The sequence below is a fragment of the Colletotrichum aenigma genome (genome assembly GCF_013390185.1).
Source record: "Colletotrichum aenigma strain Cg56 chromosome Unknown KSG_Cg56_contig01, whole genome shotgun sequence".
In the NCBI taxonomy this organism is placed as follows: domain Eukaryota; kingdom Fungi; phylum Ascomycota; class Sordariomycetes; order Glomerellales; family Glomerellaceae; genus Colletotrichum; species Colletotrichum aenigma.
The window spans coordinates 3,239,527-3,260,444 of NW_023500907.1; the positions used below are offsets into that span (position 1 = coordinate 3,239,527).

The following is a 20,918-nucleotide window of genomic DNA, read 5'->3' on the forward strand; positions in this document are numbered from 1 at the left end:
GATGGTGAAATCCCCCACATCACCGCAAGCGCCTCCCGGTGACATCGGCAGCAATGATGCCCACAGTGATGACACCCCGAACGACCATGTCCACCGCGGTGGTTCCTCACACACCGACATCCCCGACAGCGACTCCTCAACAAGAAAGGCTATGGACCACCGCATCACTCAGGTCGAAAAGCCGGCTTGCAGCACTCTTTCAAACATGGGGACTTCCGACAGCACCGTTGATCAATCATCGCGACCTTTCCTCCTCGGCCTCCCCGGCGAAATCATCTTGGAGATTCTGAGAGCACTCCCCCCCGACCCCAGATTGCCGACTTTCAATATTCAACCTGCGAAACCAAAGTCCATTGCTTTCTTCCGGAGCACCACCAGGCTGGCTATCATGGCACTCTCCCGTACCTGTCGAGCCCTTCGACACCCCAGCCAGAGACAGCTGTTCTCCGACATATACTTGACCAAGGGCAAGCAAATGGGATTACTCTTGCGATCATTCATCGAGGAACCCCGATTCTGTACCCACGTTAGAGGTCTTTGTCTCGGGTTTGCTCTTAATCGTGAGAGAGAGGCCTACGATGGCGTTCACACCATCTACGAGAAGATCGACCTCAACAAGATACCCACACCCCTCCTCGGCGCTCTCGAGCACTGCGGTGTTAAGGAGCAGCAGACCGGCGCATTCACTGAAGATGATGTTGAGGAATCTTTCGAGATTTTCGCTGGCCTCATGTTGTCTTTGACTACCCAGCTTGAGCATCTGACGATAGGGTTCGATGACCGCGATCGCACTCATCCTGTCGACGAGAGACGTGCGGACCTCTATTCTCCTCCCCGAATCAATCGCCAAAGCCCCAGTGGTATCGATCGCTTCATCCCAGCTTTCCATTCTACTTACGGTGGCAACGACGCTGGCAGTCCCGACCGAACCGAGAACTTCAAGCACAAAGTCCTCACTCGCTTGCAACGGTTGGAGATCCACGGAAATGTCTACCGTTTCTTTGAATGGCCGCCTATCCTCACCAGGTTTTCCAGGTTCCCTGTACCCGGATTGCTCGCATTGCCGACCCTTACATCATTCACTTCCTACTCTGACTCCAGTCAGTGGGCATCACTCAGCGAAACTGGCCGGGCTGCGCCTCTGGCTCTCCAGGAACTCTCTCTCTACCAGGAGACCAAGACTGGCTCCGCTTTATGCTCCCTGTTAGAGCGTTGTCCTGACCTCAAGAAGCTCGAGATAGTGATGGATTGCCCAAACCCTCATGACGAGCGTGGAATCAGCTATGGAACGGAAACAGCTCGCATTTCGACAGCAATCATGACGTCATGTCCACAACTCGGCACTCTCACCTTGCGGACAAAGGGCAATCGTTTGCTCTTCTTCGAAGACGAACCAGAATGTTCCTGGCTTTCCAAGATGCACAACTTGGTCAATTTGCAAGCAGACGTCCCTTGTCTGTTCACGAGTCTGGAAGACATGGCTTTGGCAGACGTCTCCGGTCGCCTCCCTCCGAATATTGAGAACCTGACGATCTACGACATGTGGTACAGAGACCCGAGATTTCTATATCGCATGCGTTATGAAGTACGGGCACCGGACGACTATGTTCTCCACTCCCAAGACAATACTGATGCCGTTGCCGAGCCGTTTGCCGAGATGCTCCTTCGCCTACGATCATCCCTCCTGGCAGACAGGGTTCCCAATCTTCGCAAGGTGGCTGTCAAATCCCCAATCTTCGAATTTGATGCTGGCAATGCGTCAAGTCACTTGACGAAAGTCTTTGAGGCAGCTGAAGTAGAATTCAAGGTCATCCCATATGAAGTCGATTTACCCTACGAGGAAGGCATCAGCTTCTCTGAACGCGGAAGAAGCAAAATTTGCGGATGGGCGGGGCACCTCAGCAATCTTGTACCTCGAGCACTGCAGGTCGCAATGTTCAAAGCTTTCGTGGATTTTAGCAGGGCAACAGAGACAGTGTGTATGATAGAGAGTGCAAAAGATTTGAAACCCATGAATTGATTCATCCTCCAATAATATTAAAGCGGAGAGGCCCTGTCGAAGCTGAGAATGCTATTGCCACACAATGTTCGATTCTGATTCCCGGTCTCAAAGCCAGGACCATCAAGTGAGTCCCCAAATTTTGTCCACCATTTACATCATGAAGCTCTCCAACTAGGGCAAGCCTAAGTTGTTCCCTTTCGTGTCTTCGACTTCTACTCTGAACACTGACCACTACTTCAACCTCTCTGATAAGGAGACCGCTACTGGACGTGGAGCAGCCGCTACGGCGGTGCCTCCAAAACCGACGACTTCTCGATCAAACTCTGCAAGGTTGCATCCAAATTCTCCACACAAATGTCTAAAATTCTTGTGTATGTATTCTAAACTCTCGCCTAGACTCCTGTATCAATACCAACGGCGTCATCGTAACGGTTTGTCTTTGCCCAGTCAAACAACCTGTCCCAATCATTGCATGCATGTGTCACATTCCATCCTGGCTCTTTTTCTACGGGCGACTCTTCCAAGGTAGGGTCCGCGAAGCACATCAGAGACTGGCGTAAGTAGTCGAAGCAATGGTCTAGATGGCCGTCCTGTGTGTGGTTCCACGCGCGGCTTTCTGGTGTCGCGTCGTCTCCCATGAGGGTCCCGTTTACGGCCAGGGCGTAATAGCCTTCTCTGATCATGTACTGCAGCACGTTAGAACTCTGTTTGTACTAAGCGTATGTAAGAATTGGAGATTACCAGGCAATGGAGCTGGTGGAAGGCAGATATTCCGGAATCGTTTGGCTTGACAAAGCCGCGGCCGACTGCAATCAGTTGTCTTCTTGTCAGTCTTTCCTTCTCAGTTGGACCTGCATATAGGCCCAAGATATTAGGAGCATACATACCAGGTATCAGGCTATTCCAAGCTTCGGCGCTCTTCTCTGAAGGCGGCCCATCAAAGGCAGCATCGCGGGCGAACGTCGTGGCGATCAGAGGCCCTGTAGTAACGGGTAAGCACTTGTAGTTGTACCGTTTCTTGTTGGAAGGGAGTGGAGAGACTTGCATTTTGGCAGTCGTGCTTCTGAGGCTGTCGGTGATTTGTCGAGAGCACCCGGCCGTCGCCCATGGCGATGAATGTCCTGTTGCAAGTGAATGGCCTCAAAGACAATTACCGCAACTAGAGTGAAGACCAAGAGCCACAGAGTTATTTTCAAGCGGGCTAGTCTTGCTTCTAGACGGGTTACGTAGATGGCTTGACAGCTTGCATCAATTTCGTTGTCCGCTTGCTGCTCCTCCTCCGGCAAGGCGCTGTAAGCTGTCGAGGACCTCATTGTTGTCGGACCTAATCAATTCGGCTCCTTTCCGTTCAACTTCAGGTCGGCAATTGGTCGCTGGGCGCCGTAACTCAGGAGTACGAATCCTGCCGAAAATGTGTTGTCGGCGGTGACGGCGGTTTTGGTGGTGACAATCAGGAAGATGCTGCTTGGAGTAAGGCAGAAGACGTGCAGTATGTGAACCTTAAAACACGAGTCTCCAGTTGATGATGCCGAAAAACTTATTAAGACTGCCTTCAGGCTGAATGATGACGTGTGTAGTACACGTCTGCGATTTCTTAAATTGACCGACCTAGGAAATTCGATCGCAAGTGCCCGCAATATGAAAGCAGATGAGGTGTTCAGAACTGCCGTTCGGGTCGACAGGTGCCCCGGCTTTCTACTGCTGACCGGCAATATACGAAAAAGCACAGGGGATGGCTGTATACGAGAAGTCTGGCGTCACGGGCTTGCCGTGCCGGCACTCCTGATGCTGTACATGGCACGACGAAAGTTGCATCTCAGGAGCTGACGTCTTCGTCGTTTGACTGTACCCGCGACACCGCGCCGGAGATGCAAAAATCAAGTCTTGAGCATGCTTTTTCAAAAATACCCGGCAAAGGGTCGTGTTCGTCTTTTGGTCGAAAGTAAAATTGACCCCTGTGCTAGCGTACCGTGTCCGCGGAAATGTTGAGAACTTTGGCATGGGGGTAAGTCGTTCTATCCCCCACTTTGAATCCACAAGTCGAAGCCTTGCCTATGCAAAGTTTGTACTATCTTCTACTTCCCCACAAGAGTCTCAACTCTCGCCTCCACTATAGTCAAGCAGAAGGACAACCAAAGCCATGATCCACGACTCGTGATACTCTCCCACATCGATGTAGAGTTGAGGCATTGAGTGGCGCAGATAGATTGGTTTCCCGTGAAGTTGCCGAGGACTCTGCTCAAGACGCCGAGAGAGTCTACGACAAAAAAACTATTAAAGAGCCAAACGTCGCCGTTGACGATAGGACTCTTCTCATCATCAAGCCTCTTGTCTTACATTTGCAACTTGACTATCAAGGTACATCTCATCCATTTCACCAACCAGTCCCCAAACGCTGACATCAACTCCTCAGACTCTCCAAATCCACCTCAGCCTCTCTTCATTCGCCAAAGACGCTACTTCAAATGTAAGAATCCTGTTTATCCGAGTGACGCCGCTCTCACAAGTTAACCAACCCTCAAAGCCCATAATGAAGGTCTCCGCCGTTCTCGCCGCTATCACTCTCTTCGCCGGTGTCTCCATGGCATCTCCCAAGGGAATCGATACCTCTGTTGACGTTGGCGAAGGTGGCGCCGGTGGCCTCGAGTCGCGCGGCACTTGCTGCACCTGCCCTGATGGTCGCAAGGGATGTGGTGGATTCTGCTACTCCAACTGCCCTCAGTGCATCTGGAAGAGCTGCTAGATGCACTTAATAGCATGCTGACCGGTCGTTTGACAACCAACGTTGCTAGATGTGGGACGTCGTTTAGCTGGGGGATTGGCTCCGGAGGATAGACCGGTAAATGAAAGGGTGGAGAAATAGTGTTGATCAGCTCCGGTTTGGCTAGAGTACGCGTAAACACTCGGAACTCAATAAACTCATCCACCTCTAGAGTCAGTGCTCCAAAATGTGATGAATGAGATGTTGCGACTGGGAACGTGACTAAGATAGTGCCTGGTTAACATTTGTTGATAGGCCGTTGTGGGTTGACGTGGAACCTTCCGATCGCCTCAGACTTTAGGAAACGCCCTAAAACTATATATTGACCGAACCCAGGCAAACAAGAACTCAGAATCTTAAAGCACGTCATTCAATAGATAGTCATCTGGGTTTGGAGATAGGGCCGCGCTCTCAGAGTGCAGTGTGTGGCAACAAGTTGGCGCAGAATTAAAGCACTCTCATTGTTGACCGGCTGGGAATTTTGGATTCAGGTGTGATCTGAGATGAAAATGCGCATGTCTACGGTGAATCATAGTTGTTGTTCCGAAATTTGAATCCGAAATGCTCCTTGGCAAGAATCTTTCCAAACAGATGTTGCCATGACAACAGAGCCATGTACTTTACTTTACTTTACTTTACTTGGGCTCTGCTTTTTTTTGTCCATAGCAGTTGCTAGATAGTCCTGAATAGTCAACTGTGGGGTTGTTTTCGTCTTCCGTAGAGCTTGTGTTGCTGATCTTTGAACTCTCTACGAATTTGCGACTGGGGGATGATAGGTCTTTGGCATCGTATGTCTACCTAGTTTATAGTTCTAAAAAAACATTTCTGCATCATTTGGTTTCGTATCCTCAAGCTCTCACCGACTTTCTCCTCGATGGAGGGCAATCTCGATCTTCAGCCCTTCATCATGGCTAGAAATGGTTTATCTTTCTTCTATCTGCATCAACGACGTCAACGACTTCCACAGTCCCATACCAGCGGCGCGCTAGTATATAATCTAGTGTGAGCACACGTTGCCGCTTAGCCGATCCACGCGTAGGGCTGCGCACCAAAAGCTCCCCCTGGCGCCCGGCTTGGCGCGTGGGGAAAACTTATCAATTTCTCGGTTCCGAGTAATCTATCGGTGCAACGACGGCTCGAAAATCCGGGATCGCCCCGGAGCAGGGAGGTCGGTCGGACTACGGATCTCGGACGGATGGGCTCACACCGCACCGGGACTAGCCGCTGCAGCGCTGACTTCAACCCCTGGATCACATGGTGATTGACCACAGAATTCAACGTCTCGCTCGCACAATAATGATGTACCAAATGAGATAGTGACATCTTGACACTGTGTGAGTGACGTTGACAAGAGCTTCTGCTTTTGAGAAACAACCACCGTACTCAAGAATTCATTTTGAGAAGACAGAATGTACATCATGAACGAAGAGTAAGAAGACGGGGACACTGGTGTTGACTGAGACAGCGGGCGCAGGATCAGCCACAGCATGAGAATCGTGCACAAAGGATCAGATCAACACCAAAACTCCTCTCCTACATTCTCCGCGATGATTGGTGCGCCACGGAATGCGCTTCGGCAGGCTAGAGACAACACTTCTTAGTACCAAAGCGGACTAAGAAACATCACAACTATTAATACGTTCATCACCCGCCAAGATCCAGCTCTCGCAAACACCATCCACAACCCCCAAAACACATCTTCGCATGGACAGCCTCCCACCCACACAGCCAACCATGCGCGTCCTCATCAGCGGCGCAGGCATCGCCGGCCCAACACTGGCCTGGTTCCTCGCCCGCACCGGCGCGCGCGTCACCGTCCTCGAAAAGAGCGCCGCCCTCCTCCGCCAAGGCCACAACGTCGACGTCAACTACGGCGCCATCAGCGTCATCCGCAAGATGGGTCTCATAGGCGAGCTCAAGCGCTGGAACACGACGGAGCAGGGCACGAAGCTGATCGACCCGCGCGGCCGCCCCTTCGCACCCTTCCCCGTCCACCCCGGCGACGGGTTCAACCCGACGTCCGAGTTCGAGGTCCTGCGCGGCGATCTGTCGTGGTTCCTGTACGAGGCGACCAAGGCGCACCCGAACGTGGAGTACCGCTTCGGGGTGACTTCCGAGCGGGTTGTTGAGAACGGTGACGACTGCGTGCAGGTGGAGCTGAGCGGCGGCGAGATAAAGGAGTATGATCTGCTGGTCGCGGCGGACGGGCAGTGGTCCAAGGTGCGGCGGCAGTGCTTCCCGGAGGAGGAGGTGGCTGTGGTCGACAAGGACATGTACGTGGTGTACTCGACGATCCCGCGCGTGGCCAGCGACGACGACTGGTGGAACGTGTTCGTCGGCCTCGGGTCGCGGTGTGTCTCGCTGCGCCCCGATCCGCACGGCACTATCCGGGCCATGTTCACGCGGATGCCTCTCGACGACGCGCAGCGGCGGTTGTGGCAGGAGGCGGCCCGGAGCGACAGGAAGACGCAGCAGGAACTTGTCAGGCGGGAGTTTGCGGACGCGGGGTGGCAGGCGCCGCGGATCCTGGAGGCGATGGGGGACTCGGAGGACTATTATTTCCAAGCGCTCCAGCAGATCAAGATGAAGAGGTGGTCCAACGGCAGGGCTGTCTGTCTTGGTGATGCGGCGTGGGCGCCGACGCCGTTGACGGGGATGGGCACGTCGTTAGCGATCCAGGGGGCGTATGTGCTCGCGGGCGAGCTGAGCAAGCTTGGGGAGGGGGAGCATCCCAGGAAGGCTCTGGAGGAGTTTGAGGGGAAGTTTAGGGATTATGTTGAAGAGACGCAGCATATCCCGTTCTTCTTCCCAGGGGTTGTGCATCCTGATGTGGCGTGGAAGAGATGGCTGTTCCAGACGTGCGTGGCGGGTGTAGCGAGGGTCGTGGCGAATCCATGGGTTCAGAAGAAGTTTATACAGAATACTAATGTAGAGGATACGGATGGTTTCACGTTACCTGAATATGAGAGGTTTGAAGTCGATGGGTTTGCGAGATAACTCGGTCTAGAGCCTTGGAGTTTGACGGATATATAGTAGGGGTTCTTGTTGCGAATACAAAGATCTTCTCTCACTACATCATTCAGCCTCAAGTCATCCTGGACTTATATTTGTCGTCTTGCTTTGTCTAGTCCAAGACTAATTCACAACGGCCACTTCCCCCTTTTCTTCAAATCCTCTCTGACAGCTCTCCACTGTTGAGCATCAATCCTGTAAACCCACCCAATCACATTCTCATCATAACTCACCGGGCCCTTGGTCTCAATCTCAGCCAAACCCAACGACGCCATCAGCGCCCTCCACGGCTTATTATCATCTGCCGTCTCAACGCGAACAACTCTGCACCCAAGCTCCTCAACCGCGTACTCGACCTTCGCACACAACGTCTCCCGCCCGTACCCCTTCCCCCAGTGCCGATGATCAAGCACCACGCCCGTATCAGTAAGATACGGACGCCCCCTGACGCCATCCTCCCCGTCCTGCTGCGCGACAGAGGTGCCGTTGTCGTTTCCGAAGCAGTTGAACCCGCCGTTGCCAATGACCTCGCCCGTCTCGCGGAGGGCCACCACCATGAAGGCGGTAGCCAACTGTTTGCGACCACCTGGAAGATTCGCCATCTCAGAACGCTAATCAAACGTCTTTCCCCGAGAGTCAATCACGGGGAGAGCCAAAGTATGTATACCTTACTGACTGACCTGGCCCCATAACATTAGAGTTCGTCCTGTCAACTCTCAGTCACCTGCTGAATCGTGATCGTGGGCGACTGATTGTTTCTGGTCCGTGTGAGATGGCCACGATGACCCCACTCAGGCGCATTGAATCTGTCCAGCGATAACCCGGTTCGACGAGGGCGGCAGCGTGAGCAGAGAATAGCAACGCAGGAAGTGCCGCATCATCACCAGCCTCAGTCTCGGAGCATCTTCTTTTCCAGTTACACCAGTGTGACAACTCATTTATCTGCGGTTGAGGCAGACTTGGAGTACTACGGTAAGAAGTCCCAAAACTCTTCTGCTGACACCGGAAGACATCTTCATTTGACCAACAACATGGCCTGAGAGTCGCAACAACATCATAATTACCAGGTGAGCTAGAGAGATCCAACAGATGCCAATAGTATTCATGGTCAACATTGTTGGTGAAAGCACTGGGCATGCTATCCACGTGTAGTCAATCTCACAAGCAGGAGCCGAGATGCAGGAACGACAGCTAATATGGGGCGGCATGTGTCTACCAAAGGACGCTCCGAAGCCCGCGCAGCGTAGGGCTACTTTAGGAAAGGAGGGAGAAGAAGGAAACAGACTTTCTTCGCCAGGCACACAAAGTGCTTCTCCGTCACCCTCTTTCTCTCTCTCTCTCACCCGCTCTCGCGTTCAGGGCACCAAGAGCGTCGGGCCGTGGTATTTAAGCGTGCACTCAAAAGCCAAGAGAGTTGACTAACAAATACAACCAGCATCTTTGATGGGTCAAACGCTGGCCAGATGGTTGTTTCAGCGTCATGCGATGACGCCGTTGTGCCGCAGTCAGCAGGCTTGGTGGTGCTGGACCCTGCGTTTCCATTTGCCCGGGCAACCCTGAAGCGTCCACAAATGCGAGGGAGGGGGGCCTGTACTGCGCTGTCCCGCCTGAATTTTCCCTTCTCGTCCAGCCAGCGGCGGCGCCCACATCAGCCCAACTCATGTTACCAATCTCCAACCCCCCACAGCAGCCAATATGGCAGCTCCCGCCCTCAATCTATTAATTCCCCTTAGTGTCGACCTTATCCACGAAGCTTGTCTCAAAGACGACGTTACCGAGTGAATGAAGGGGGCTCTTCCGAGCAATAGCCTTCCCCGATCCACTGTACTGCGCAGGGCAGCGAAGCTTGTGTTGGGACTGGAGCACTGTGGGAACAGGACGGAAACAACATGGTCGACATCACCAGGTCTCGACCAACTTTTTTTTCCAGCGAGATCCATCGTATCCAGCCTCAATCATGGGGCAGTGGTCTGGAACGAACATGTTCCGACCTCAGGGAGGCTCCGCTGGTCTAAATACGCGAAGAGGGCGAAGCTGCAAGCGAAGAGAACGACGCCGCCTGCCAGGCTTGCCCGTTGGACTCCTGAGCGTTACGCATCCGTCTCAGACCCGCTGGGAGGCCCGTCTGAACCTTTTTGGCAGGCCGTACTGGAAAAGCTGCCATCGGAGGTTCGCCGCCGCCCGCCCTCTCGCCTTCAGCACGTGTGGTGGTGTAGGTGCCATTGGGGAGACATTGCGACTGGGCGGCGCTCTTCAGCGAAGCCGCAGTCCTTTGCCTGGACTCAAGGCCCAGTCGAGTCCGTTATGGTCCATCTCAAAAGGGGCCTGAAACGCGGGTGCAGCCCCGTTTTCGTCTGGACTCCCAGCGACATCTGCCCATTTCCCTACTGCGGTATGGGAATTGTCCCTCGTCCCCCCCGGCTGCGAGGCCACAGCCAACGCAACCTTGCGGCGGGAACGGGAAAGCCCTGTCCGCCCTGTCGCCTCGAGCCTAAACATCCCCTGCTTTTGCCTGTCTTCAGCCACTGGCACGCTGAGCAAGGTTGGAAGTGTGTGTGTGAGTGGTGGTCGCGTAGATGGCCCCCCCACGGAGAAGACTCGGTCTTGGACACCACCACCAAACCACCGCTGAAGGGGGTGCACGCCTCCACCCGCGTACGCCTCCGTATCCACCGCCATCTCCACCCACGCGACGGCATCCGTTCCAGAAGATCGTCGGAGCTGCGGAGAGGATCTGTGCTTGGGGTTGCTTTTTGATGTCCTTTTGGCGCATCTTGGCTGGAAATACTTGCAGGTGAGAAACAGTATGAGGCTGGCAATGCTGGCTCGAATCCACTCCCGCAGCACCCCCCTACATCGTCATCCATGGTATGAAATTCGACCGGACGAGAGCGCTGTGGAGAGCGGTTCCTGACGGCGCTCCATCGTCTACCACCTGGTCCAACTGCGAAAGAGACAGGGACTGGCCGAAGCTTTGTCCATCACCAAAGCGCTTACACATTTCTCTCCTTCAGGCTTCACTTGCAAAACCATGCTCACCACCACCCCCCCTTCCCCCCTGTCGAAACAAGCTCTACCCTTGAAGCACCTCCTCTTGTCATCGCCAAAAAGGGGAGGGTCAGAGAGGGAACTCAACGGGCAACCATGTCGACCGCCGTTATAAAACTTTATAGGCCTCGCTCTTCGGGTAAAACGCAGGCCTCCCTGTGCTCTTCCCGTTTGGATCGCTCGCTCACACTTTCCTTTCGTCGAATTATTCCCAGCCGGTCTGTTTACACTTCTCTTCGGCCCAATACCTCTTTCGTTCTCTTCAACGGTGCTGGACACAATTGTCTTGTAATTCAACTTTTTTTGTCTTTATTCTTTTTCGATTCTTTTTTCGTAAAGCAAATTCAACCATGTCTACCTCTATGAAGGCGTTGGTCACCTCCGCCTTGTTGGCGGTGGCTTCGGCTCAGGGTGTTATCCTCAAGGCCCAGGGCAAGGGCGCCGCCAGTCTGCCTCTTCAGGGTAAGTCGTGATGGAAGAAGAAAGAAAAAGATGGGAAATGGGGGGACAAGAGGAACAGGGAACAGTGGGCTAACACAGCCCCCGACAGTCGACACGAAGAAGGCCGATGCGAACATCATCAACACCAAGGAGATCACCGACAACGCCGTCAACGAGTGCGGTCGTACCATCCTCGCCGGCAACATCGACATCGGCGAGAACACCGAGAACCAGCTGATCGCAAAGACCGTCACGCAGGTCACCAAGGGCAGCACCGTCGATGTCCAGATCGCCCAGGTCAACCAGGACGGCTCGGGACCGTACACCTGCGACATGGACCTGACCAGCAACGCCAACGGCGCCACCGGCCAGACGAAGCTCCAGGTCCAGGAGGGCCAGCCGCAGAACGGCATCATCAACCTCAAGGTCACCATGCCCCAGGACATGGCCTGTGTAGGAGGTACGTCGTTACTCGCCTTGCACCGTGACACCATAAAGATACTAACGCGCGCCAGCCTCCACCGGAGACGTCTGCACCGTCCGCTGCTTCAACGCCGCCGCCGCCGGCCCCTTCGGCGGCTGCTTCGCCGTCCAGCAGACCGACACCACCCCCAAGCAAAACACCCCCCAGAACATCGCCACCAAGCAGACCCTCGAGAACGTCCTCACGCAGGTCCAGCAGAACGCCAAGGACCTCCCCGCCGCCGTCAAGTCAAACCAGGAGGCCAAGACCCAGGACGAGCAGGGCGTCACCGCCATCAAGGAGATCCTCGGCAACAACGCCACCCAGACCGCCGCCGGTCCCGCCGGAAACGCCGCCGGGGGCAACACCGGCAACACGGGCAATAACAACAACAACAACAACAACAACAACAACAACAACAACGGCGGCGGCAACAGGAAGAACAACGGCAACAACGCTAACAACGGCGGTGCCACCCGCGGCGGCGGCGCTGCCAAGGCCGGCAAGAACAACGGAGCCAACGCCAACAACGGCAACGGCAACGGTAACGCGAACAACAACGCCGCGACGGGAGGCAACAACAACAACAACAACAACAACAACAACGGAGCCGCGACTCAAGGAGGCGGTGCCGCTAAGGCCGGTAAGAACGCCGGTGCCAACGCCGGCGGCGCCACGAACAACGCCGCGACGGGCGGCAACGGCGGAGGCAACGGGGGCAACCGCGGCGGCCGCCAGAACAACAACAACAACAACAACGCCAACAACAAGCGCGATGAATTCCGTGCGCGCGTTGCCAGGCGGCACCTCGCTCCCCAGAACTAGGGAGTCAAAGAGAATGGAGGGGGGGAGCTGGGTCGTCTGCGGCCCGGCTCTGTTGTTGATGGGCTCTTATGTCCACGAAGGCCCAACGTTGTTGAAGATGAAGAAGCGTCAGCTGTTGTTACACCATATCCCATATTACCTTTTGGTTGATTAGTTTAGCGAAATAAATCTTGAGAGAGAGCTTTTGAAAGCGCATGTGTTTGAATGTTCGAGGGGAGGAAGTGCGTCCAACAGGTCGGTGTTACACATGTGTTGAAACTGGGCAGATATGAGATATTCCTAGAGAAAACCAAAGAAAAGAACTAAACTTATGGAACACTAGTTGATATGGGCACTGTTCACATCGCGGGTGTTGGTGTAGTGAGACTCTTTCTTGGGATGAGATTAGAACGTGGGGTGTATCGTCGGACAAAATGGGATGCCGGGGTAAAGGGGCTCGGGTGCCGAGAAGTCACCCGAGGTTGCTCGGATGAGTAGTGCAGAAGGCCTTACTTGCGTGTTTCATTGTAGTCAATGACTTTTTGAGTGCAATATAAGACCGCTCAGGGGGCGAACTTGCGAAGGGTCAGCCCAACGGCGTATTTCTTATTCCAAGTAGGATTCATCAACGCTGGATGTGTATCGTCTAGCTCCTGAGCTTTGAAGTTCTAATTTACTTCACCACATACCAGTATATATTGGCATATTGTACGCTCCTGTACAAGCCGGGGCTAGCGGAAGCCACTTATTCTCGTCTCCAAAGTGTCTGGAGATCAGAGATATCATGATATCTAACCAATCCCCCACTTCTCGGAGGACCATGATTTTCCTCTGAATACCGTCAGTTGAAGTTTTGTTCTGCTGTTAATTCTCAGAAGAATAATCACAAGATACTAGAGCCGCCATGCCAATTGAGTGTCGAGGTACATGCACCAGGAGCAGTCGCCTTTGAAGCCCCTGGGGAGCATAGTCGGTCAGTACAGTCATTCCTGGAATGCAAATGTCACAGAGAGAACATTCAACTAGTTATACTGAAGAAGGGAAGAGAATTAAGATATCGCCCAACTTAATCATGATCGTCTATAGGGGCAAAGACAATATTGACAATACCGCGTTGAACAAACGTGCCGAGCTTCTCACCAAAATTGAAGCAATGGGGAACTATCAATTAAAAGACTTGGGCGCAAAGACATGTCTAGATCTCAAAAGACCAACCCAAAGGATTCTTTGGTTCTGGGAAGTGATCTCACGAGCTGCTCTTCGTCAATTCCTCGACATCATCCAGCAGTCCCAATCACTAGATAACTCTGAGATCTTGGGCTTGGGCTTGCTCACTCGTCTCCGTCGATGTCCCTCGTAACCCCGAACATGTTTACCCTCAAACTATGCTAGTATAACGAACTAGATTACTGCACGCTTGACTGTAAAAGAATTGATCGAAGGTGGTGAGGGACGTCAGCTATACAAAAGGAGTGGTTTGCGTGGGTTCCCCGAGCTCGAGTTCTCACATGGTTAATTAACGAGTGGCTGAAGATATCTAGCTAACTTTAAGTACCACAGAGAACAGTCAGAGTCCCGAACAATACCAAGCGTTCTGACCAAACACATTGGCACAAGCTTGAATCCCAGATGGTTGCAATCCTGACTTTGTCTTCCTGATGTAGCGATTTGAACCAATTTAAAACACGAACATGATCCTCATTGACTGGTTCGCAGATCTCACATTAAAAAGACCAGACAGGAAAGGACCAAATGCAATGCGACTGTGATTTGCATAGGCTCCAATAACAGCTCGCATTAGCCTGCTCGAGAGCGGCGCCGAGCAATGGTCCTGTTACTCTGCTTTATCCTGTTTTCAGCTGCTCTTTCTGACATTTCTCTCTTCGACTTATCCTTGATTGATCGTGTACGAATACGGGGGATTATACGAGTGTGTAGGAAAGTTATGGAGACTTGACCTTGAAATATGTTGACAAAGTCTCCATTTTGAAATCGAAGTCACGGTTCTCTCAGAAGCATGTCTCCTTCTCCGCTCCCAGAAGTCTGGTTTCTATACCAGTCGTGTTATACGGAACCACGCCAGTTATATTCTTTAAGTCTTTCCACTTTACCACTTGGGGTCAATGTATTACCTCTGACATTTGCGAATTTCAAAACCTTCTGTCGTCTTATTGAGCCTGCTTTCTACGTAGAGTGTGCACCTGGTTTTGATATAAATTCCAGCACTTACTATCCATCTGTCGATATGTAAAATCGCTAGACAATTCCGAACTCGAATTGCTCCTGTCTTTATGTCCTATTGTCAAGAATCTCAGGCGTGACCGCCCGTCGGTACAATCTCTCCGCCCCGCCACAGTCGACTTCATTATTCTAAATCAGCGGCCAGCGTCGTCCTTTCCAACCGATTAGGACATTTCTGTAACAAGAAAGCGAATGAGTAGCACATTTCATTACAACATATTATCTATGTGTATTCAGAACCATATCACCGTGGCATCAGTCTTCAGAAAGCAGATCGGGAAGTAGCAATTTGCTAGGTCCATTTAGATATTCCACACGGCACCGCGGATGATATGAGGACTTAATACCCAGTTGTCGAGATTAATTCGCCCATTTTGAATCATGACGTATTCTTTTTCCCCTCCAAAACTTCTGGGGCCGTTTACTACAAGTCCAGCTTAGCATGCCGTCAACATAACTTGCAAGCCTTCGCCAAACTAAGTGCGGCATCCTTCATGCGAGGAACGGCATTGTTCTATGTAAGGCAACGTTCCAGACCCAACTTCTACCCCAATACAGTCCACTTGCATCACTTCTCGTTATTTTTTGCGAAGTATTCCCATGGCAATATCTGCCAGACGGGAGGTTCAACTTAAAGACTCCATCAGTGCCCAGCCCCAAACGTTCGGTTTACGGGGGAATGGATACTTATTGCTTAATTTCGCGACAAAGAGAAGATCTAAAGCCATTATTGGGGGGCTTGAGCCCCTGAAGGAAGGAATAATTCCGCTTTTAATACCCAGCTCAGGCCTCAGTTCTGTAGCAGGCAACCTGACATCACAAATGCTAGCAGATACTAATTGAGAACATGCATGACATAAGAGCCTATTCAGTAGCTACAAACATTTCAATGCCTGCTCTTAACAGCCTATCACTAATATACCTTGAAGTGGCCTTTTCGCCGTTTAATACTTTATTTAAGCGATCTTTTCGTTGGGTAGACTTTGGAGAAACTCAACTGCCTGCTTAGTCATTTCAAATGAAGTATTAGAACATCATTTGAGCGGTCCCTCCTCGGTTTCCGTGAAGTATTCTGCGCATATGTATAATATGTAGTGGAGAATATCAGGCAGTTGTTGATTGAAGACTGCATCAAGTTGATCTAGCTAGGGGGGGTGACAATCCATCAACTGCGACCTGTTGGCAGGTTAGATTAATACTTTAAATACGAAGGTTTGCTTGTGGGATCGATTTCTGTACCAAAGTTCGTGCTTGTTGCATTGAAACCAAGCGTTTCTGTAGTACGTTACATCATTGCAAGTAAAGAAGATGCATGCGTACCATCTAAGGGACTGGTGGGATAGTTACGATATAAGAAATCTAGTAGCTAGAGCGTTTCAACAATAGGAAGACCTGAGGTGAAGAATGTTTGGATCCTACTGCTCCACCCTGCACTCTGCTTTAAGCTAGAAAATTCCTTTGAATGTGATAGAAAGCAAACATGGTAGTTTTGTTTGCTGAAGGCTGGCGATCTTCGCCGTATCGTCATCTTATTTGTGCCCTAAATCTCGACAACAGCCCCTGGTGATGGAGCCAACAAAACACTTTGTAAGAAGACTTGTGCGGCTACGGAATAGACATAAGAATCCTGAGAAGAATGGGGCACATTTCTATAAGTGTACTCTTAGGCCTCTGATGTGCTTCTGCGCGTGGATTGCCCTTTTCAAAAAGTGATCAAACATGTACACTTCTTATATACCTCATAAAGACAGGCATAACGTCAGTTGCGTACGGGCTCGCATTGCTCTATGAAGTGGGCGTTCCGCGTGTGTCTACTAAACAGGCGTTACCGAGTCCGAGATATCACAACAGAACATGAGATACATTAAAGTCGTACCTCTCATACACTTACATATTTAAAAGCGAGACGCACTAGTACTGACATGACTCACAGCGAAATCAAGATGGGTGACGAATCTACCTGGCCTACCTGTGACCATTATCGCGAGTAATGACGACCTCATGCTAGCTGTCTTGCTTCACTTTCGAAGAATGTTTCATTCCCTTTGTTCTCCGTGGTCACCTTCGTCTGGATATGTGGCAACACTTGAGGAATAGTCAGTACAATTGACTCTTTCAATCACTCTGAATCATCCAGACAACTAATAACAATAAAAGACCATCACCAAGGAGGCTTGGTATAAGCCAAAGGCACAGTTCGATATGCCACTTACACCGGCTTTTCTGTCAATCTCGAGCCTAAAGCGAGGAGAACGTTTTACGTAGTTTTAGCCCAAGCTTTTAGTCCCGCAAACATCCAGTCCAAGCATTCTAAGAATGAAACTCGGCGGAAGAAAACAGCTGTTACGTGTGCCGACCACCAAATTCGTGATTGTCCAGAGGCAATGCCGAGGAAACATAGCTGAGAGACGACGAGCTGGGCTACAGCGACGACCAGACGGCCATAGAGTCCTTGCCCCTTGAATAGAATCCTCCCAGATAGACTGCTCCGTTATACCCAACACCAGACAATATGTTGATATTTCTTCGTTTGCAGCTGAATGCGGTATCCTACCTCTTTCGTCGTAATCAATGTGCCCAGGTTTTCTGCCCTCAAAATTGAATGCGGCCGCTCTTGTTGTCGCGCACGCCAGCAAAAACTGTTGAGTATTCGGAGGCGGGGTAGGTAAAGAAAGACGACCAAATTTTCAGACATGAGCGAGGTTTCCTTATGCGCCTGGGATTCGTAAATGCATTGTTCAGATATCAGACGGACGAGTGCACAGCGCGACTCATCGACAAGCTGGAAAATTCCGAACTTTCAATTTGCTTGTCTTCGCTTGTCGAACTCCTGAAGACGGGCTTAAGTACCAGGAGATTTCATAGACCGCGTATCCTGAGCCTGTGACTCATCATCAGACCGCCGACATTTAGAGGTCTATGACGAGTTTAGCAGACCATGCCCCAGAAATCCAGCCCCGCAAGCTTGATGCGCCTGTACGTTGACAAGACGTCTTTGACATATTCCCTCGGAATACGAAGCAAAGAAGCGGGAGAGAGACTGACTGAAGAGATACAAAGCACATCGTACATTGTCGTAACCTAACCTTCTCTGAGCCTCATCTAGTGTGGAGGTAGGCCGGAGACAGTGTCAATAACCTTCAAGAAAATGAGTAGCGGAACGGATTACTCTCTGCCTCAAATGACATCTGACTTGGTCCTTATATGGTACTGAATATATCTTACAGACTTTCGCTCTTATATTCATCAACAAGCCTCGCGGGGGCACCACTATGGTACCCATCGTCGAATGCCTGCACTGGGGCAAGTATATATTGAGACAAAAGTCTAATTCGGAGTGCAGCCACAAATCATACGTCAACACACATTTGATGAAGCTTGACCAGAGATTTGAACGATCATCTTCTGCCTCATCATTCGTTGAAGCGCGCTTCAGACGGCGGTCGTTCGAATTCAAGGTGTATCTGCAATGTCCCCCTCCTTTTCTGTCGTCCTATGATTGACCCAATACACAATCAGGATGTACATCGAATTTTTCAGGTAGACTCACTTGAGATCCCGTCAGTAGCGACCAAGCGAAGCGGATGATCAATGCCCAGGAGGTCAGAACTTCGAACCATCAAGACCAGAAGTGCACGGTAATTCGGGTTTGCGCTATAAACCTCAGGTCCTTTCCACAGGCACTTTATATACTTCGGAGCAAGTCCAGACCGCATGCATGCCAATGGCTGTATCTCCAGGAAGTTCGAGTCCTTAGACGCCGCTTGACGCGGCCCACCGTCTATCCAACAAAGACGCCGACATGGTTCTGATGCCTCGATCCTGTCTTCTTAGCCATATAAAATGAAAACGATCCCTCGAAACACTTCGGATTATCAATGCTGTCTCATCGAACCACAGTATATTGAGATTTGGGAAGCTGAAGGCGGTTGATCCAGCTTCGCTGCACTTCAATATGGCGGCCGGCGCGGGCCAGAGCACACGGCTCGCATTCTTCTCAGTTTCATCCTTTACTTATTCAGTCAGAATAACCATCAGACAGTTATTAACAAGAGAGTTGGCGGGACTCGGAACCAACGAGATGCTACGTACCACCCCTTACCCATCGGGATGCAAATATTGGTCGGCGGGCTCATGCTTCGTGAAGAATAGTTCAGAACAGCGAGAGGCTCCATAGCAGCCATCTTGCTGAGACAGATGCCATTGCTGAGATGTATCTGCTACCATTAAACCTAGCCTTAAATAGAAACGCACTCACCAGAGAAGATCCGCTCCTGGAGAGAGGGCTGAGAACAACAGCATGAAGCGCCCGAACCTCAACCCCGACAGGGTTGAACTAAACCGCAACATGCCTAACACACGTGGAGACGCAAAGCGTGAAATGTTCTGATGTCCAGGTTATATAGTAGATGAACAAGCCGTGATTAGTGTTATACCAGACAATGGGGGTCTTCAAAGGCAAGTAAGACAGAGCCATGCCACCTATCCCAAGCCCTCCTGACAACACTACCCAAGAAACGTCTCCCTCGTTTCAGGGCCAAAGCTGAATGCTTCTCGCTTATTGTCATTGAATACTCGAAGTACAGCCAACGATGACAGCGCTCGAGCGGCGAGTTGAAGCGTTCACGACTACTCAGACAGTGTCCCATGTGCCTGCTGACAACCCGCGTCTCGTCAACCGTAATGTTCATCGTCTCAGATTTACCGAACAACAAATTTGGCGCCTGAAAAGACCGTCCTGTCTTGAACAAGTCTTACTTACAGTAATGAAAGACGCCGCCCCATAGCACTTCTCACGGAAAGGGATGGGCAGCCCGTTACCAGAAGCCACTCTCCAGCAATGGTCTAAGAAAGAGTCAAATTTCTATGCAAACTCATCCCGCTACCCAATGTCTACTACAACTTCGCCCTCCCCTTGCCCTGCTCCATACTCCTCCCCACCAGCTCCCACGCAAACTCCGCCAGCGGGCCCCTCGTGACCGCGTACCGTTTCGCCTGCTCGCTGCTCGCCTGCCCCTGCGCCGCCCGCGCCGCGATGCCCTGCAGCACCGCCGACAGCCGGAACACGTTGAACGCCATGCCCCAGTTGAGCTCCGGCGCCGGGTCCCACCCGGCCTCGGCGCGGTACCATCCCACGATCTCGTCCACGCTCGGCAGGCCCGGCGTCGCGCCCGCGAGGAACCCCTCGTGCGCGTACACGCCCGAGTTGCCGCGCGAGGCCGTGAAGTACGGCGTCAGGAAGTTGCAGAGGTCCGAGAGCGGGTGACCTACTGTTGACATCTCCCAGCTGCGTTGCCTTTCTGTTAGCTTTGCCCCCGTGAGGACTGTCCAAGGCAACTTACTCGAGAACCCCAATCACCCTCGCCTCCGTCTTGTGAAACACGATATTATCAATCTTGAAATCCCCATGGATCAACGTGCCCCGATCCCTCGGCTGCGCCGCCTTATCCTTAAAAAACCCAATCATCTCCCCAAAATGCGGCAAATCCCCCACCTTCTCTCCAGTCTCCCGATCCTCCGCCGCCGCCTGGCTCTCGCAAATCGTAGTCCACGTCGCAATCTGCCGATCGTAAAACCCGTCCCGCTTCCCGTACCCCTCCAGCCCGACGCTGCCCGGGTCCACGCGGTGCAGCCTCGCAAGCGTCTGCGTCGCCGCGCGCCACAGCGCCTTGCGCTCCTCCGGGTCCGCGACCTCCGGCATCGCCGCGTCCTCGAAGATGCGCCCGTCGAGGAACTCCATGATGTAGAACGGCGTGCCGACGACGGCGTCGTCCTCGCACAGGCACAGCGCGCGCGGGACGGGCACGTCCGTCGGCTCGAGGGCGTGGATGATGCGGTGCTCGCGCTCGACCTTGTGCGCCGCCTTGGAGAGCAGCTTGCCGGGCGGCTTCTTGCGCAGGACGTAGCGCGTCGAGGTCGCGGAGGTGAGTTGGTACGTCGGGTTGGACTGGCCGAAGCCGAACTGTGGTTACGGTGGAGGGTCAGCGGGGGAGGGAGGTGGTGCTCGAGGATTGGGAATGGCCTCGAGAGGAACACAATTGACATACCTGCTTAATCTCAATCGGCGTCTTGATCTCCGGGACATTCTTCTCAATGTACCGCTCCAGCGCCGCCTGGTCAATCGGATGCCTCACGCGTCCCGCCAT

At 52.3% G+C, this 20,918-nt stretch overlaps 5 protein-coding genes across 5 annotated transcripts; 3 read left to right on the forward strand and 2 right to left on the reverse strand.

Annotated features, from left to right (window-relative positions):
* Position 1: 1 nt before the first annotated feature.
* CGCA056_v000874 (uncharacterized protein) lies at positions 2 to 2,020 on the forward strand (the record flags this gene model as incomplete). The annotated part of the gene is made up of 1 exon (XM_037316135.1): positions 2 to 2,020. The coding sequence occupies one exon, from the start codon at positions 2 to 4 to the stop codon at positions 2,018 to 2,020; it is 2,019 nt and encodes a 672-aa protein (XP_037185394.1).
* Positions 2,021 to 6,497: 4,477 nt separating this feature from the next.
* Positions 6,498 to 7,760, forward strand: CGCA056_v000875 (Uncharacterized protein; the record flags this gene model as incomplete). The annotated part of the gene is made up of 1 exon (XM_037316136.1): positions 6,498 to 7,760. One exon carries the CDS (start codon positions 6,498 to 6,500, stop codon positions 7,758 to 7,760), a length of 1,263 nt encoding a protein of 420 aa, XP_037185395.1.
* Positions 7,761 to 7,903: 143 nt separating this feature from the next.
* Positions 7,904 to 8,332, reverse strand: sidG (FsC-acetyl coenzyme A-N(2)-transacetylase; the record flags this gene model as incomplete). Its single annotated transcript, XM_037316137.1, has 1 exon — positions 7,904 to 8,332. The coding sequence occupies one exon, from the start codon at positions 8,330 to 8,332 to the stop codon at positions 7,904 to 7,906; it is 429 nt and encodes a 142-aa protein (XP_037185392.1).
* A 2,841-nt stretch (positions 8,333 to 11,173) lies between these two features.
* On the forward strand, positions 11,174 to 12,552 carry CGCA056_v000877 (uncharacterized protein; the record flags this gene model as incomplete). The annotated part of the gene is made up of 3 exons (XM_037316138.1): positions 11,174 to 11,285; positions 11,374 to 11,724; positions 11,780 to 12,552. 3 exons carry the CDS (start codon positions 11,174 to 11,176, stop codon positions 12,550 to 12,552), a joined length of 1,236 nt encoding a protein of 411 aa, XP_037185393.1.
* Positions 12,553 to 19,646: 7,094 nt separating this feature from the next.
* CGCA056_v000878 (Acyl-CoA dehydrogenase family member 11) lies at positions 19,647 to 20,918 on the reverse strand (the record flags this gene model as incomplete). Its single annotated transcript, XM_037316139.1, has 4 exons — positions 19,647 to 19,654; positions 19,704 to 20,059; positions 20,115 to 20,734; positions 20,820 to 20,918. 4 exons carry the CDS (start codon positions 20,916 to 20,918, stop codon positions 19,647 to 19,649), a joined length of 1,083 nt encoding a protein of 360 aa, XP_037185390.1.